Raw genomic sequence first — 17,486 nt, 5'->3', positions numbered from 1 at the left:
TTTTTTTTTTGCCATTTTCGGCCGAACAATTTTGATTACCGAACAATCGGTGCATCACTAAATTAGACAGTAAATAACAAATAAGATTGAATAAAATTACTAATAAGATGATAAGAATAGAAGTAAAATAATAAAAATAAGGGCAGTAGAATACAGCAGGTAAGTTTAATTTAAGAGTACGCTTCAGTAAACAGTAATGTTTTTAACCCTGATTTAAAGGATCTACAGTTGGAGCAGACCTCAGGTCTGCAGGAAGTTTGTTCCACCGGTGAGGAGCAGAATAACTGAACGCTGCTTCACCTTACTTGGTTCTGGTTCTGGAACCACAACAAACCAGATCCAGATGAACCTCAGGGGTCTGGGAGCTTCATAGGAACTAACAGATCCAGCATGTATTTTGGTCCAAGACCATTCAGGTCTTTGTAGACCAGCAGTAAGATTTTAAACTCTTTTCTTTGAGTCACTGGAAGCCAGTGTAGCGATTTCATGACTGGTGTAATATGGTCCAGTTTCCTGGTGTAATATGGTCCAGTTTCCTGGTGTAATATGGTCCAGTTTCCTGGTGTAATATGGTCCAGTTTCCTGGTGTAATGTGGTCCAGTTTCCTGGTGTATTATGGTCCAGTTTCCTGGTGTAATGTGGTCCAGTTTCCTGGTGTAATGTGGTCCAGTTTCCTGGTGTAATGTGGTCCAGTTTCCTGGTGTAATGTGGTCCAGTTTCCTGGTCCAGTTTCCTGGTGTAATACGGTCCAGTTTCCTGGTGTAATGTGGTCCAGTTTCCTGGTGTATTATGGTCCAGTTTCCTGGTGTAATGTGGTCCAGTTTCCTGGTGTAATATGGTCCAGTTTCCTGGTGTAACGTGGTCCAGTTTCCTGGTGTAATATGGTCCAGTTTCCTGGTGTAATGTGGTCCAGTTTCCTGGTGTAATGTGGTCCAGTTTCCTGGTGTAATGTGGTCCAGTTTCCTGGTGTAATATGGTCCAGTTTCCTGGTGTAATATGGTCCAGTTTCCTGGTGTAATGTGGTCCAGTTTCCTGGTGTAATGTGGTCCAATTTCCTGGTGTAATATGGTCCAGTTTCCTGGTGTGATATGGTCCAGTTTCCTGGTGTAATGTGGTCCAGTTTCCTGGTGTAATGTGGTCCAATTTCCTGGTGTAATGTGGTCCAGTTTCCTGGTGTAATATGGTCCAGTTTCCTGGTGTAATGTGGTCCAGTTTCCTGGTGTAATGTGGTCCAGTTTCCTGGTGTAATATGGTCCAGTTTCCTGGTGTAACATGGTCCAGTTTCCTGGTGTAATATGGTCCAGTTTCCTGGTGTAATATGGTCCAGTTTCCTGGTGTAATGTGGTCCAGTTTCCTGGTGTAATATGGTCCAGTTTCCTGGTGTAATATGGTCCAGTTTCCTGGTGTAATATGGTCCAGTTTCCTGGTGTAATGTGGTCCAGTTTCCTGGTGTAATGTGGTCCAGTTTCCTGGTGTATTATGGTCCAGTTTCCTGGTGTAATGTGGTCCAGTTTCCTGGTGTAATGTGGTCCAGTTTCCTGGTGTAATGTGGTCCAGATTCCTGGTCCAGTTTCCTGGTGTAATATGGTCCAGTTTCCTGGTGTAATATGGTCCAGTTTCCTGGTGTAATGTGGTCCAGTTTCCTGGTGTATTATGGTCCAGTTTCCTGGTGTAATGTGGTCCAGTTTCCTGGTGTAATGTGGTCCAGTTTCCTGGTGTAATGTGGTCCAGTTTCCTGGTGTAATGTGGTCCAGTTTCCTGGTCCAGTTTCCTGGTGTAATACGGTCCAGTTTCCTGGTGTAATGTGGTCCAGTTTCCTGGTGTATTATGGTCCAGTTTCCTGGTGTAATGTGGTCCAGTTTCCTGGTGTAATATGGTCCAGTTTCCTGGTGTAACGTGGTCCAGTTTCCTGGTGTAATATGGTCCAGTTTCCTGGTGTAATGTGGTCCAGTTTCCTGGTGTAATGTGGTCCAGTTTCCTGGTGTAATGTGGTCCAGTTTCCTGGTGTAATATGGTCCAGTTTCCTGGTGTAATATGGTCCAGTTTCCTGGTGTAATGTGGTCCAGTTTCCTGGTGTAATGTGGTCCAATTTCCTGGTGTAATATGGTCCAGTTTCCTGGTGTGATATGGTCCAGTTTCCTGGTGTAATGTGGTCCAGTTTCCTGGTGTAATGTGGTCCAATTTCCTGGTGTAATGTGGTCCAGTTTCCTGGTGTAATATGGTCCAGTTTCCTGGTGTAATGTGGTCCAGTTTCCTGGTGTAATGTGGTCCAGTTTCCTGGTGTAATATGGTCCAGTTTCCTGGTGTAACATGGTCCAGTTTCCTGGTGTAATATGGTCCAGTTTCCTGGTGTAATATGGTCCAGTTTCCTGGTGTAATGTGGTCCAGTTTCCTGGTGTAATATGGTCCAGTTTCCTGGTGTAATATGGTCCAGTTTCCTGGTGTAATATGGTCCAGTTTCCTGGTGTAATGTGGTCCAGTTTCCTGGTGTAATGTGGTCCAGTTTCCTGGTGTATTATGGTCCAGTTTCCTGGTGTAATGTGGTCCAGTTTCCTGGTGTAATGTGGTCCAGTTTCCTGGTGTAATGTGGTCCAGATTCCTGGTCCAGTTTCCTGGTGTAATACGGTCCAGTTTCCTGGTGTAATGTGGTCCAGTTTCCTGGTGTAATATGGTCCAGTTTCCTGGTGTAATGTGGTCCAGTTTCCTGGTGTAATATGGTCCAGTTTCCTGGTGTAACGTGGTCCAGTTTCCTGGTGTAATATGGTCCAGTTTCCTGGTGTAATGTGGTCCAGTTTCCTGGTGTAATGTGGTCCAGTTTCCTGGTGTAATGTGGTCCAGTTTCCTGGTGTAATATGGTCCAGTTTCCTGGTGTAATATGGTCCAGTTTCCTGGTGTAATGTGGTCCAGTTTCCTGGTGTAATGTGGTCCAATTTCCTGGTGTAATATGGTCCAGTTTCCTGGTGTGATATGGTCCAGTTTCCTGGTGTAATGTGGTCCAGTTTCCTGGTGTAATGTGGTCCAATTTCCTGGTGTAATGTGGTCCAGTTTCCTGGTGTAATATGGTCCAGTTTCCTGGTGTAATGTGGTCCAATTTCCTGGTGTAATGTGGTCCAGTTTCCTGGTTTAATATGGTCCAGTTTCCTGGTGTTATATGGTCCAGTTTCCTGGTGTTATATGGTCCAGTTTCCTGGTGTTATATGGTCCAGTTTCCTGGTGTAACATGGTCCAGTTTCCTGGTGTAATGTGGTCCAGTTTCCTGGTGTAATATGGTCCAGTTTCCTGGTGTAATGTGGTCCAGTTTCCTGGTGTAATATGGTCCAGTTTCCTGGTGTAATGTGGTCCAGTTTCCTGGTGTAATATGGTCCAGTTTCCTGGTGTAATGTGGTCCAGTTTCCTGGTGTAATATGGTCCAGTTTCCTGGTGTAATATGGTCCAGTTTCCTGGTGTAATATGGTCCAGTTTCCAGTTTCCTGGTGTAATACGGTCCAGTTTCCTGGTGTAATACGGTCCAGTTTCCTGGTGTAATACGGTCCAGTTTCCAGTTTCCTGGTGTAATATGGTCCAGTTTCCTGGTGTAATGTGGTCCAGTTTCCTGGTGTAATATGGTCCAGTTTCCTGGTGTAATATGGTCCAGTTTCCTGGTGTAATATGGTCCAGTTTCCTGGTGTAATATGGTCCAGTTTCCTGGTGTAATATGGTCCAGTTTCCTGGTGTAATGTGGTCCAGTTTCCTGGTGTAATGTGGTCCAGTTTCCTGGTGTAATGTGGTCCAGTTTCCTGGTGTAATGTGGTCCAGTTTCCTGGTGTAATACGGTCCAGTTTCCTGGTGTAATGTGGTCCAGTTTCCTGGTGTAATGTGGTCCAGTTTCCTGGTGTAATATGGTCCAGTTTCCTGGTGTAATATGGTCCAGTTTCCTGGTTTAATATGGTCCAGTTTCCTGGTTTAATATGGTCCAGTTTCCTGGTGTTATATGGTTCAGTTTCCTGGTGTAATATGGTCCAGTTTCCTGGTGTAACATGGTCCAGTTTCCTGGTGTAATGTGGTCCAGTTTCCTGGTGTAATATGGTCCAGTTTCCTGGTGTAATGTGGTCCAGTTTCCTGGTGTAATGTGGTCCAGTTTCCTGGTGTAATATGGTCCAGTTTCCTGGTGTAACATGGTCCAGTTTCCTGGTGTAATGTGGTCCAGTTTCCTGGTGTAATGTGGTCCAGTTTCCTGGTGTAATATGGTCCAGTTTCCTGGTGTAATGTGGTCCAGTTTCCTGGTGTAATATGGTCCAGTTTCCTGGTGTAATATGGTCCAGTTTCCTGGTGTAATATGGTCCAGTTTCCTGGTGTAATATGGTCCAGTTTCCTGGTGTAATATGGTCCAGTTTCCTGGTGTAATATGGTCCAGTTTCCTGGTGTAATATGGTCCAGTTTCCTGGTGTAATGTGGTCCAGTTTCCTGGTGTAATATGGTCCAGTTTCCTGGTGTAATATGGTCCAGTTTCCTTGTGTAATGTGGTCCAGTTTCCTGGTGTAATATGGTCCAGTTTCCTGGTGTAATATGGTCCAGTTTCCTGGTGTAATATGGTCCAGTTTCCTGGTGTAATATGGTCCAGTTTCCTGGTGTAATGTGGTCCAGTTTCCTGGTGTAATATGGTCCAGTTTCCTGGTGTAATGTGGTCCAGTTTCCTGGTGTAATATATGTCCAGTTTCCTGGTGTAATATGGTCCAGTTTCCAGTTTCCTGGTGTAATACGGTCCAGTTTCCTGGTGTAATACGGTCCAGTTTCCTGGTGTAATGTGGTCCAGTTTCCAGTTTCCTGGTGTAATATGGTCCAGTTTCCTGGTGTAATGTGGTCCAGTTTCCTGGTGTAATATGGTCCAGTTTCCTGGTGTAATATGGTCCAGTTTCCTGGTGTAATGTGGTCCAGTTTCCTGGTGTAATACGGTCCAGTTTCCTGGTGTAATGTGGTCCAGTTTCCTGGTGTAATGTGGTCCAGTTTCCTGGTGTAATATGGTCCAGTTTCCTGGTGTAATATGGTCCAGTTTCCTGGTGTAATATGGTCCAGTTTCCTGGTGTAACATGGTCCAGTTTCCTGGTGTAATATGGTCCAGTTTCCTGGTGTAATATGGTCCAGTTTCCTGGTGCAATATGGTCCAGTTTCCTGGTGTAACATGGTCCAGTTTCCTGGTGTAACATGGTCCAGTTTCCTGGTGTAATGTGGTCCAGTTTCCTGGTGTAACATGGTCCAGTTTCCTGGTGTAACATGGTCCAGTTTCCTGGTGTAACATGGTCCAGTTTCCTGGTGTAATATGGTCCAGTTTCCTGGTGTAACATGGTCCAGTTTCCTGGTGTAACATGGTCCAGTTTCCTGGTGTAATATGGTCCAGTTTCCTGGTGTAATATGGTCCAGTTTCCTGGTATACCAGGGAATTTTCCCTAGAACAAACCAACAGTACCTAGCTGTAGGAACAGAATAGACATGGTTTGGTGTGTGTTATTATTGACCTTATCATTCACCAGTATATCTGATTGCATGCTCACGTGTGATTTTATGAATTTTATATTACTCGTAAACTGTGAGAATGCTGTACTGCTGACGTTGCCACCTGGCAAGGGTTTTACCTCCCGTCACCATACAGATGAGAGGATGTTTCCCTGGCCATGTCTGCAAGGGTCAGCTAGTGAGGGGCCGGGCAGTGATTATCACTGAACCATTAGGATGGGCCAGTCCCGAGTAGGAATGGGCGATATTTTACCGTTCACGATATACCGTCAAAAGAATTCCCCACGGTAAGAATTTGTCATCTCGCGGTAAAAACGATGATGACGTTTTTGTGTAAAGCCGGATTTATGGTTCTGCGTTAAATCCACGCACAACGTACATGAAACAAAGAAAGGAAGGAAGAAAGAAAGAAAGAAAGAAAGAAAGAAAGAAAGAAAGAAAGAAAGAAAGAAAGAAAGAAAGAAAGAAAGAAAGAAAGAAAGAAAGAAAGAAAGAAAGAAAGAAAGAAAGAAAGAAAGAAAGAAAGAAAGAAAGAAAGAAAGAAAGAAAGAAAGAAAGAAAAATTCCCATTGATGAGGTTTTTGTGTAACAAACATGGCGGATCTGAGTCATTCCAGTTTTGCAGTACAGGTGTAACTGATTTAATTATTTTTTATTAATTCAATTTAATTGGTGTAGTTTAGTAGCATTTACCCTAAGAGTGAAAATGTATGTCAAGGATTACAGATTATAATGGGTGGTCCTTTTAGGACCACAGGGGGGAATTGTAGTAAAAAGATTCATATCTTTTGTTATATGCTTCCAAAAGTTTCTAACTGCTGATCTGTGCTAACTTTGGCCTTGAAAGACGCTGTGTAGCGACAAGAAAGCTGGCTGTGTATCTCTCTCTCTGTCTCTGTGTCTCTCTCCCCATCTGTACCTCCCTTGTAGTAGAAAAAGATTAACAGTTTTATATAATCATTGTTGTTTTTTAAAGCGTTGGTGACCGTAAAGAATCTCTGCAACTCTGCTCAATGCAAAGGAATGTTGTATGCTGTAAAAACCTGCCTGTCTTGTAGGGCTGGGCGATATATCGAGATTTTAATATATATCGATATATTTTCAAACGCGATATGGTACGAGACAATATCGTTTATATCGACTTAAAAAAAAATATATATATATATTTTTTTTAAAGATTTTGATATAGCTTATTTTGTGACAAATTGACTTGAATGTTTTATTTGAGATTTGCACAAATGTTTTATTTGCACAACTGTCAACCTCAGTGGAAAAGTCTGCCTGTTACTGTCTACATTGTATTAATTGCACAGTGTATTTTAATTTAATTGTTATGCAGGAAAGGGATATTTGTTTTATTTTATTCAAGAAACATTTTTATTCTATATATGCAGGCAGTTGATTTTTATTTCATTTGTTTTATACATTTTGATATTGTGCAGACCTCTATTAATAAAGGTGTGACATTTGGCACGAGGCTTTGTATTAAAACTTATTATATTGTATTAAAAGACAGTTTTTTTTAAGGGTTTGCCTCAGAAAAAAATTAAGCTAACAGAGATGCTAACAGAGATGCTATGCTATAATGCTTTGGGGGAAACCCCAATTATGGCACAGAAAAAAATATCGATATATATCGAGTATCGCCATTCAGCTAGAAAATATCGAGATATGACTTTTGGTCCATATCGCCCAGCCCTACTGTCTTGGGCTCAGATTGGAAGGAGCACACGTGGCCTCCTGAGCGAGAAGCTCCGCTCTCGGTGTGCAAAATTATCTCCCCTTTTTCTGGGTATAGAAAACAGGTGGCAATTTACACCAAAATTTGTAATAACAAGTGTCACTCGGGGAATCCTCCCCTTGTGTGCACAAAGTTCTCAAGATTCTAAGGAAAGACACAAGATGGGAAACAACACCTGTTGTTGAAAAAAGGTGCAGGGGAGGGTGGTTAAAGTTTAAAAAAATGAAAGGTTGTTTCTTTTTCCTCCGATAAAACATACGTGAGGGAAACAATGGAAGAATATGGGTTGTAATCAAGATAATATAAATAAAACTGTGGGGTGTGGCCCCAGGCCCTTTGATAGTATATAAGAAGGAGGCCGTGATGAAAGATTTTACAGTTGTCCATTCGAATGGTTAATTCTCCTGTGGTTGGTACTCATTGTTTTTATGCAATAAAAACCTCTGCAGTATTTGAACGGAACACCAGACGGATCTGACTCTTGGCATTATTTTTCTTCAGTCCAATTGGAAAAAGGTGATACTTATAGAAACTTAGGCCTCGTTTACACGGAGCAAAAACGGAGGCGTTTTCATGCGTTTTGGCGGTTCGTTTACACGAAAACGAAGCTCAAAGCCCCCAAAAACGTTAATTTCTGAAAACTCCGGCTAAAGTGGAGATTTTCAAAATCTCCGTTTTCACGTTTGCTTGTAAACGGAGGAAAATGGAGATTTAGGCTTCAGAACGTCACATTATGAGACAGAAACGTCACCAGCTTCATGAGTGCCACCTGTGTTTACAATTTGTTTGGCCACCGTCAATATTTTACCTGTTTTATATTCTAAAGTCACACTTAAAAGTAACTCCACTTCTCTGTCACTCGAAACGAAAGATGCGCGCGCCGTACGGTGGGCGTCGCCGCGTACCCTACGCAGTAGGCTCTGCGTTGACGTAACGCGGAACCGTAAATCAGCCTTAACTGGAAGTTACACGTGTCATTTGTTGATGTTTTTTCCAGGATTCTGATTGGCTGGCATGACGTTAACAGCGTATTTATGCGGATTCGTGTAAATGAAGAGATTTTGAAAACGATCTCGTGTAAATGATGGAATTTTTCAAAACGTAGAGGGGGAAATATCCGTTTTTGTAAATACCCGGCTATGTGTAAACGGGGCCTTAGTTTATGTTGGGGGACCAGGATCTTCCACTACACTAGTCCTGGTCTCAGGTCTCCTGGTCCTGGTTTCAGGTCTCCTGATCCTGGTCTCAGGTCTCCTGGTCCTGGTCCCGGTGCTGGCTGACCCCCCTCTCCTCTTGTTCTGCAGAAGTACCGGCACCATGATGAGGACTCGTCCCCCCAGGACCCGGACCCCAGCTCCCCCCCGCTGACGGAGGAGGGGGGGCCCGAGCTGGTCCAGGTCTCGGAGAAGAACCTGTCCCAGATCGAGAACGTGCACGGATACGTTAGCCACGCCCACATCTCGCCCATGAAGGTAGGAGGCGGAGCCAGCCGGAGCCCCGCCCCCTGCTGGCTGCTCATCTGCATCTGTGTCCATCACCTGGAGGAGGCCGCTCACGTGCACGCACACACGTGCACGCACGCACGTGCACGCACGCACGTGCACACACACACTCATGTCTGCAGCGGGACGGTGGGGGGGAGGGGGGGTTTGTTGGTCCAAAACCCCCGGCTGCTCCGAGGTCTGGGTCCTACACACACACACACACACACACACACACACACACACTGGGTTAGGCCCCGCCCCCTCTCCTAGTTTCTGGTTCTGACCCGAGACCAGCTAGAACCGGGTCAGCAGTGGGGGGTGCAGCAGCTCCACTAACAGTCGAAGTAACTAAAGTCCTTTAAAGTCTCAAGACACTTTTGAACGTGGAAGCTGGAAAACAGAGAGAACTTATTTATAATAATAATACTAGTAGTAATAATACATAATAATAATAAGAAATAATAGTAATAATGATAATAGTAATTATAATAATAATGATAATAGTAATAACAATAATAATAGTAATAATGACAATAATAGTAATGTTAATAGTAGTAATAACTAGAAAATTTCTGGAAATTTTGATATGGGCATGCCCTACTGCCCATTCGTCCCCTCTTGCTGCTTTGGTTTGGGGCTGTAGTGGTTGTGTTCGGGGTGGTTCTATGTCAGTTTGAGGTGTGTACGGATGTATTGCATTCATTCCTGTGCTCCCAATAGTTATTAATGGGGCGCGCTTTCTGGCGTCTAGCGTCCCCACGGTAACGCTTTTGACTGAGAAAAGTAATTCCCATCGAGGCACGATGGAGACGCATCTAACGATGTATGCCATGGATGGGTGCACGTTCCGGTTCAGACTACGTTAACGGATAAGTAATTTTTCACCATGGTAAAAATCCGATTGAATGGGACCACTTGGCCTGGATTTTGACATAAAATGTCCTTAAATCACAGCTTCATGAAATTTGAATATGTTGAAGTCCACAGCGTGCCGAGTCGGGGAACATTTGTATGATGTCTCTACGATAATCTGTTGCCTAGCAACAAGCGTCCAAAGTCAAATGGAAAAAAAAAAAAAAAAAGAAAGGTAAATATCGCAAAAACTGGAATAATTGGCATAATAAGGTTGTACGGTCCTTTAGGGACAATCGGGCCGAGTGTTTGTAAATGTGAACGATGTCTCTACGATAAAGTTCGGCCGAGCAATAAGGGTCCAAATTTTCGCCTTTTTTTTTTTGCTTTTTGTCATCTAGCGTTGCCACGGTAACACTTTTGACTGAGAAAAGTAATGCCAATCGAGGCACGATTGAGACGCATCCTACGATGTATGCCATGCATGGGTGCACGTTCCGGTTCAGGCTACGTTAACGGATAGGTTTTTTTTTTCACCATGCATAATACAAATACCGTTACACCCCTAATTAATATGCATTGTCCCGTCTAAATAAACTTTAAGTTTAATAATAAATCATAGTAATAATGATAATAATAGTAATAGCAGTTACTACTAGGAGTAATAGTAATAGTAATAAGAATAAATAATAGTAGTAATCTTAGTCATATGTAATAATAGTAATACTAATAAATAATAATAGTAACAATAATAATAAATAGTAATAAGAATAAATAATAGTACTCACAATAAGTAATAAATAAGTAAGAATGAATATTAATAGTAATAAGAATAAATAATAGTAATAATATTAGCTAATATTAATATTAGCAGACGTCGTGGTTCCCTGACCACAGCCGACCACCACATGGACCACGAGTCCTCGGTGCTGAACCGGCTCCAGAACCAGAACCAGAACCTGATCCTGTACCTGGGAACTTGTCTTGACCTGAAAAACAACTTTTACTTTTGTTGGAAACTAGTTTCCAGAAAACTCCGGGCTCCTGCCGGGTCCTGCAGCAGACCAGCCTCCTCCTCTCTGATTGGACGGTCCCTGACGATGGGGCGGGTCCACAGAGCTGTCAATCATCCACCCTCAGCTCAGCGTCCTCCTCCGCCCCCTCGTGCTGTCCCCGTCTGTCCCTGTCTGTCCTGCTGTCCCTGTCTGTCCCTGGCTGTCCTGCTGTCGTCCTCCTGACCTCTGACCTCTCACCTGTGACCCCCGGTCGTGTTCAGACCCCCCTGATTGGTCAGATGGCAGCGTGTTTGATCACATGACCAATCAGCAGCTCTCTGGACACGACCGGTGCTGGACGTCTTCCCAGCATGCTTCACTCCAGCCGCTGACCTCACAGATGAGGGACGTCCTCCCAGCATGCTTCACTCCAGCCGCTGACCTCACAGATGAGGGACATTCTCCCAGCATGCTTCACTTCAGCCGCTTCGCTCCCGCTGCTCCTCGGCTGTTTGACCTCTGCAACACTCGTGTTTCCTCCCCTCTTCCCTCTTTACTCACTCCTTTCTTCCTTATTTCCTCCCCCCTTTCCTTCCTTATTTCCTCCCCCTTTCCTTCCTTATTTCCTTCCCCCTTCCTTCCTTATTTCCTACCCCCTTTCCGTCCTTATTTCCTTCCCTCCCTCTTTCCTTCCTTATTTCCTCCCCTCTTTCCTTCCCTCTTTCCGTCCTTATTTCCTCCCCCCTTTCCGTCCTTATTTCCTCCCTCTTTCCTTCCTTATTTCCTCCCCCCTTTCCGTCCTTATTTCCTCCCTCTTTCCTTCCTTATTTCCTCCCCCCTTTCCTTCCTTATTTCCTTCCCTCCCTCTTTCCGTCCTTATTTCCTTCCCTCCCTCGTCCTTCCTTATTCCTTCCCTCTTAACTCACTCTTTACTCACTCTTTGCTTCCTTATTTCCTCCCCTCTTTCCTTCCTTATTTCCTCCCCCTTTCCTTCCTTATTTCCTCCCCCCTTCCTTCCTTATTTCCTCCCCCTTTTCGTCCTTATTTCCTACCCCCTTTCCGTCCTTATTTCCTCACCCCTTTCCGTCCTTATTTCCTCCCTCTTTCCGTCCTTATTTCCTCCCTCTTTCCGTCCTTATTTCCTCCCTCTTTCCTTCCTTATTTCCTCCCCCCTTTCCGTCCTTATTTCCTCCCTCTTTCCTTCCTTATTTCCTCCCCCCTTTCCGTCCTTATTTCCTCCCTCTTTCCTTCCTTATTTCCTCCCCCCTTTCCTTCCTTATTTCCTTCCCTCCCTCTTTCCTTCCTTATTTCCTCCCTCTTTCCGTCCTTATTTCCTTCCCCCTTTCCTTCCTTATTTCCTCCCCCCTTTCCGTCCTTTTTTCCTCCCTCTTTCCTTCCTTATTTCCTCCCCCCTTTCCGTCCTTTTTTCCTCCCTCTTTCCCTCCTTATTTCCTCCCCCCTTTCCGTCCTTATTTCCTTCCCTCCCTCTTTCCCTCCTTATTTCCTCCCCCCTTTCCGTCCTTATTTCCTTCCCTCCCTCTTTCCCTCCTTATTTCCTCCCCCCTTTCCGTCCTTATTTCCTTCCCTCCCTCTTTCCGTCCTTATTTCCTCCCCTCTTTCCTTCCTTATTTCCTCCCCCCTTTCCGTCCTTATTTCCTTCCCTCCCTCTTTCCTTCCTTATTTCCTCCCTCTTTCCGTCCTTATTTCCTCCCTCCTTCCTTCCTCATTTCCTCCCTCTTTCCGTCCTTATTTCCTCCCCTCTTTCCGTCCTTATTTCCGTCCTTATTTCCTCCCCCCTTTCCGTCCTTATTTCCTCCCTCCTTCCTTCCTCATTTCCTCCCTCTTTCCGTCCTTATTTCCGTCCTTATTTCCTCCCCCCTTTCCGTCCTTATTTCCTCCTCCCTTTCCGTCCTTATTTCCTCCCTCTTTCCTTCCTTATTTCCTCCCTCCTTCCTTCCTCATTTCCTCCCTCTTTCCGTCCTTATTTCCTCCCCTCTTTCCGTCCTTATTTCCTCCCCTCTTTCCGTCCTTATTTCCGTCCTTATTTCCTCCCCCCTTTCCGTCCTTATTTCCTCCTCCCTTTCCGTCCTTATTTCCTCCCTCTTTCCGTCCTTATTTCCTCCTCTCTTTCCGTTCTTATTTCCTCCCCCCTTTCCGTCCTTATTTCCTTCCCTCCCTCTTTCCTTCCTTATTTCCTCCCCCCTTTCCGTCCTTATTTCCTCCCTCTTTCCGTCCTTATTTCCTCCCCCCTTTCCGTCCTTATTTCCTCCCCCCTTTCCGTCCTTATTTCCTCCCCCCTTTCCGTCCTTATTTCCTTCCTTATTTCCTCCCCCCCTTCCTTCCTTATTTCCTCCCCCCTTTCCGTCCTTATTTCCTCCCTCTTTCCTTCCTCCCTCTCCCCCCCCCAGGTAGCGTCTCTGGAGTGCATCTTTGAGGGTTCGTTAGGACACCTCCACTCGGAGCTCCCCTCCCCCACGCCCTCCACCCCCCCCCACGGAGAGGACAGCCCCCTCCCATCCTGCTCCTCCAACCCCTACCCCCCCGTCCAGGTAACCCCCCCCACCCAGGTAACAACCCCCCACCCAGGTAACAACCCCCCACCCAGGTAACCCCCCCGTCCAGGTAACCCCCCCACCCAGGTAACCCCCCCGTCCAGGTAACACCCCCCCCAGGTGTCTGAGTTGAGGTGGATGTTTGATCGTAACACCAAAGAAAACGTTGAGCTACGGAGCTGGACTGATTTAATATCAGGATCTGGGTTAGTTCCCTCTGGTCAGGTCCTATACAGACCACTAGGGTCCAGATCCAGACCTGCAGGTCCTCTACAGACCACTAGGGTCCAGATCCAGACCTGCAGGTCCTCTACAGACCACTAGGGTCCAGATCCAGACCTGCAGGTCCTCTACAGACCACTAGGGTCCAGATCCAGACCTGCAGGTCCTCTACAGACCACTAGGGTCCAGATCCAGACCTGCAGGTCCTCTACAGACCACTAGGGTCCAGATCCAGACCTGCAGGTCCTCTACAGACCACTAGGGTCCAGATCCAGACCTGCAGGTCCTCTACAGACCACTAGGGTCCAGATCCAGACCTGCAGGTCCTCTACAGACCACTAGGGTCCAGATCCAGACCTGCAGGTCCTCTACAGACCACTAGGGTCCAGATCCAGACCTGCAGGTCCTCTACAGACCACTAGGGTCCAGATCCAGACCTGCAGGTCCTCTACAGACCACTAGGGTCCAGATCCAGACCTGCAGGTCCTCTACAGACCACTAGGGTCCAGATCCAGACCTGCAGGTCCTCTACAGACCACTAGGGTCCAGATCCAGACCTGTCCCGGTTTTGCAACAACAATATTTTCACAGATTGACCAGAATGAATGTGAAGTAAATGTTAAAGAGCATCTTCTACTTCAGCTAAGCTAACATAGCTAACTTGATTGACAGATACGCTGCGTCCGAAATTGCATACTTCCACCCTAATGAGTTTGCAAAATTTGTTAGAACGTACTCAATAGTATGTACTATCCATACTCATTCTGGAGAAATTTATTAGTGTGGATTGATGGACACTAGCTGAGCAGAAACTTCCCACAATGCAATGCAGCGCCGTTTGGTTGCTAAGTGATACGTATATGTCACAAGTATAATAATATTATCATATAATAATATTATAATATTCGTATATAATAATATAATATGTCATCTTGTTTCGGCCAGAATAAACGGTAAAGAGCGGAGCGGTGCTGCTACGTGTGCGCTAGGCATGGGGCGATATACGATATTATCGTATATCGCGATAAAAAACGGCCGCGATAACGTTATCGTGGGGTACTGTAATTATCGCCAAATTTTTTTTTTTTTTTTTTTTTTTGGTCACACAAGGCTACCAGCCAGGTAGAAGCCAGTGTTATTTTTTTTCATGTATTTTATTATTATTATTTATTTCATATTTTTTCAGAGAGTAGTACAATCCGTGTGCATTTGACTACTGTGGCACTTTATTTTCACTCAATCTTTGTGTTGGCCATGCAGCTTTTGTTTTGTATACTACAGAGCAGTGCCTTTATTTTATTATTTTTCCAGAGAGCCGTACTAAGTAGCAGGCAGCCAGCCACTGTTAAAGTTTCAGAAAGTAATACAATCAGTGTGCATTTGGCTCTACTTTGTCACTTTATTTCTATTTGTCACTTATTTCTTTCGACTCTCAGGGAAGTATTTTCTTACATAAAAAGAAAGTTCAAATAAGTACCGGTACCGGTACTATAGTTTACACTTTGTAATGCATAACATTTACAGTACACTATTTGTTCTCTACCTCAAGTGTCACTGTGTTGAGAATGATTTGAGAATAAATGTTCTGAAGGAACCAGTGGATCCACGGTTAGTGTTTTTCCTTGCATTTTAAGAATTTTATAAGCGACACGCTAATATCGTGATAATATCGTAATCGTGATATTTTTGTCCACTAATATCGTGATATGAAATTTTCATATCGTCCCATGCCTAGTGTGCGCTCTTAATAGTACGTCCGAATGAATGCACACTTCTGATATTTACTCAAAAGTACGGCTGGGCGATATGGACCAAAAGTCATATCTCGATATTTTCTAGCTGAATGGCGATACTCGATATATATCGATATTTTTTCTGTGCCATAATTGGGGTTTCCCCCAAAGCATTATAGCATAGCATCTCTGTTAGCATCTCTGTTAGCATCTCTGTTAGCTTCATTTTTTTCATTTCAGTTAGTATCAGTATCAGTATCAGTTTTAATACAAAGCCTCGTGCCAAATGTCACACAGGTTCCTTTATTAACAGAGGTCTGCACAATATCAAAATGTATAAAACAAATTAAATAAAAATAAACTGCCTGCATATATAGAATAAAAATGCTTCTTAAATAAAATAAAACAAATATCCCTTTCCTGCATAACAATTAAATTAAAATACACTGTGCAATTAATACAATGTAGACAGTAACAGGCAGACTTTTCCACTGAGGTTGACAGTTGTGCAAATAACAAAACATTTGTGCAAATCTCAAATAAAACATTCAAGGCAATTTGTCACAAAATAAGCTATATTAAAATCATAAAAAAAAAAAATTAAAACCCCCCCCCCTTTTTTTTTTTTTTAATCGATATAAACGATATTGTCTCATACCATATCGCGTTTGAAAATATATCGATATATATTAAAATCTCGATATATCGCCCAGCCCTACTCAAAAGTGTGCCGAATTTGACTATACTTTTTAGTATGGCATTTTCGGACGCACCCATAGACTTGTAGGTCTGGAGACAACTTTATTGTGGTCCTGGTCTTGTCCCCGGTCTCTGGTCCCTCGTATTCCAGACCAACCCAGAACCCCCAAGTGACGGCCACCCGTCTCAGGTCTGAGCCTTAAGCCCCGCCCCCTCTGACCCGGTGAGGTGGACCCACCAGGAACCCCCCCGAGGTCCTGCAGGTCCAGAACCACACGAGCCAGCAGCGTGTGGTTCTGCTCCGCCAGGGGCCACATTGATTATTCATGCCCCCCCCCCGCTGACAGGCGCCGCCCTCGCTGGAGCCGATTGATTGGCTGAGGACCAGGGGGGGGCGGTGTTGTTTTTCTGTGGTGGTTCCCCGGACTGGTTTAGACGGGTCTAGACGAGCCGCCGCAGAGATCCACCGAGCCCGTCTGGACCTGGACCTGGACCTGGACCTGGATCTGGACCCCCCTCCCTCCACCCGGGACTCCCCCCCCCGCTCCACGATGACCTCACACGGCCCCTGGCAGCAGCTCGCCTCCCGGGCCGTGCAGGACCGGACGCTGTCCAGGGCCCACCTGCACCAGAACCAGAACCAGAGCCGTCCTCAGGTCCAGAACCAGAACCAGCAGGTCCAGAACCAGCAGGTCCAGAACCAGCAGCTCCAGAACCAGCAGGTCCAGAACCAGAACCAGCAGGTCCAGGCCTCCCTGGCCACCTTCACCGCCTGCACGGTCCCGGCGTCGTTCCGGGCTCGGCGCCGGTTCCTGAACCTGCGCGACAGCGTGAAGAGGAGCCCGACCAAGAGCACGGCCAAGGTGGGGGGGGCCCCCGGGCCCCGGAGGGAGGTCCCCTGGGTGCCCTTCGCCTCCAGCAAGGTACTGACCCGGCTCGGCTCGGTCCAGGCCGTACCGTTTTACAGTCGGTTCCATCCGTGTGTGGTTTTCACGCCGCGTGCCGGTGGTCTTGTCATTGGTCGATACCGGGCTTATTGGAGCGTGGCGTTTCCATGACAACGGGTTTGCACACAGACCCAGATGTTGGACCGGTCCGGTTCTGCTGGAGGGTCGGGAGGGGAGTTCCTGCTTGGTGGTGTTGAGCTGCAGCAGATCTCTAAGCAGCCCAGTGGGGGGGTGTGTGTGTGGCTCCGCCCTCTTCAGACCCCCCGCGGCCCGTCAGCTCGTGTTACTGCAGCGTGTCGGGTCACCGAGGATCGATGGTCTGTGTCCGTGTGAGGCCGTTGCCATGGCGACGGCCTCGTCCGCGCAGCAGGGAGCTTGTTAGGGGGGTGGGGGACTCCGGTTTCTCCGGTTTCTCCGGGTGCACCGGTCCATGTCGGTGTAAGGGGGGGGGGTTCCCAGTAGGACTGGGCGATACATCGAGATTTTAATATATATCGATATATTTTCAAACGCGATATGGTAGGAGACAATAACGTTTATATCGGGGGAAAAAAAATAAAAAATTTAAATAATTTTTTTTCTTTTTTTACATTTTTGTTTTTATGATTTTGATATAGCTTATTTTGTGACAAATTGACTTGAATGTTTTATTTGAGATTTGCACAAATGTTTTGTCACTTGCACAACTGTCAACCTCAGTGGAAAAGTCTGCCTGTTACTGTCTACATTGTATTAATTGCACAGTGTATTTTAATTTAATTGTTATGCAGG

At 45.5% G+C, this 17,486-nt stretch overlaps 1 protein-coding gene across 15 annotated transcripts in view; it reads left to right on the top strand.

Moving 5' to 3' along the window:
• LOC133452365 (discs large homolog 1-like protein) overlaps window positions 1-17,486 on the top strand; it is a 93,183-nt gene that overhangs the window by 32,058 nt on the left and 43,639 nt on the right. For 13 of the 15 annotated variants that reach the window (XM_061731627.1, XM_061731620.1, XM_061731622.1 and 10 more), the window contains one exon: window positions 8,536-8,703. In XM_061731627.1, coding sequence (XP_061587611.1) covers window positions 8,536-8,703 — 168 coding nt within the window. Of the gene's footprint in view, window positions 1-8,535; window positions 8,704-12,970; window positions 13,112-16,252; window positions 16,692-17,486 lie in introns of those variants that run through there. The other 2 variants (XM_061731633.1, XM_061731631.1) reach the window with 2 other exon arrangements.

This window comes from Cololabis saira, chromosome 10, assembly GCF_033807715.1.
Source record: "Cololabis saira isolate AMF1-May2022 chromosome 10, fColSai1.1, whole genome shotgun sequence".
In the NCBI taxonomy this organism is placed as follows: Eukaryota; Metazoa; Chordata; class Actinopteri; order Beloniformes; family Belonidae; genus Cololabis; species Cololabis saira.
Note: the sequence above shows the minus strand (reverse complement) of the source record. Positions and strands in the feature narration are given on the sequence as shown.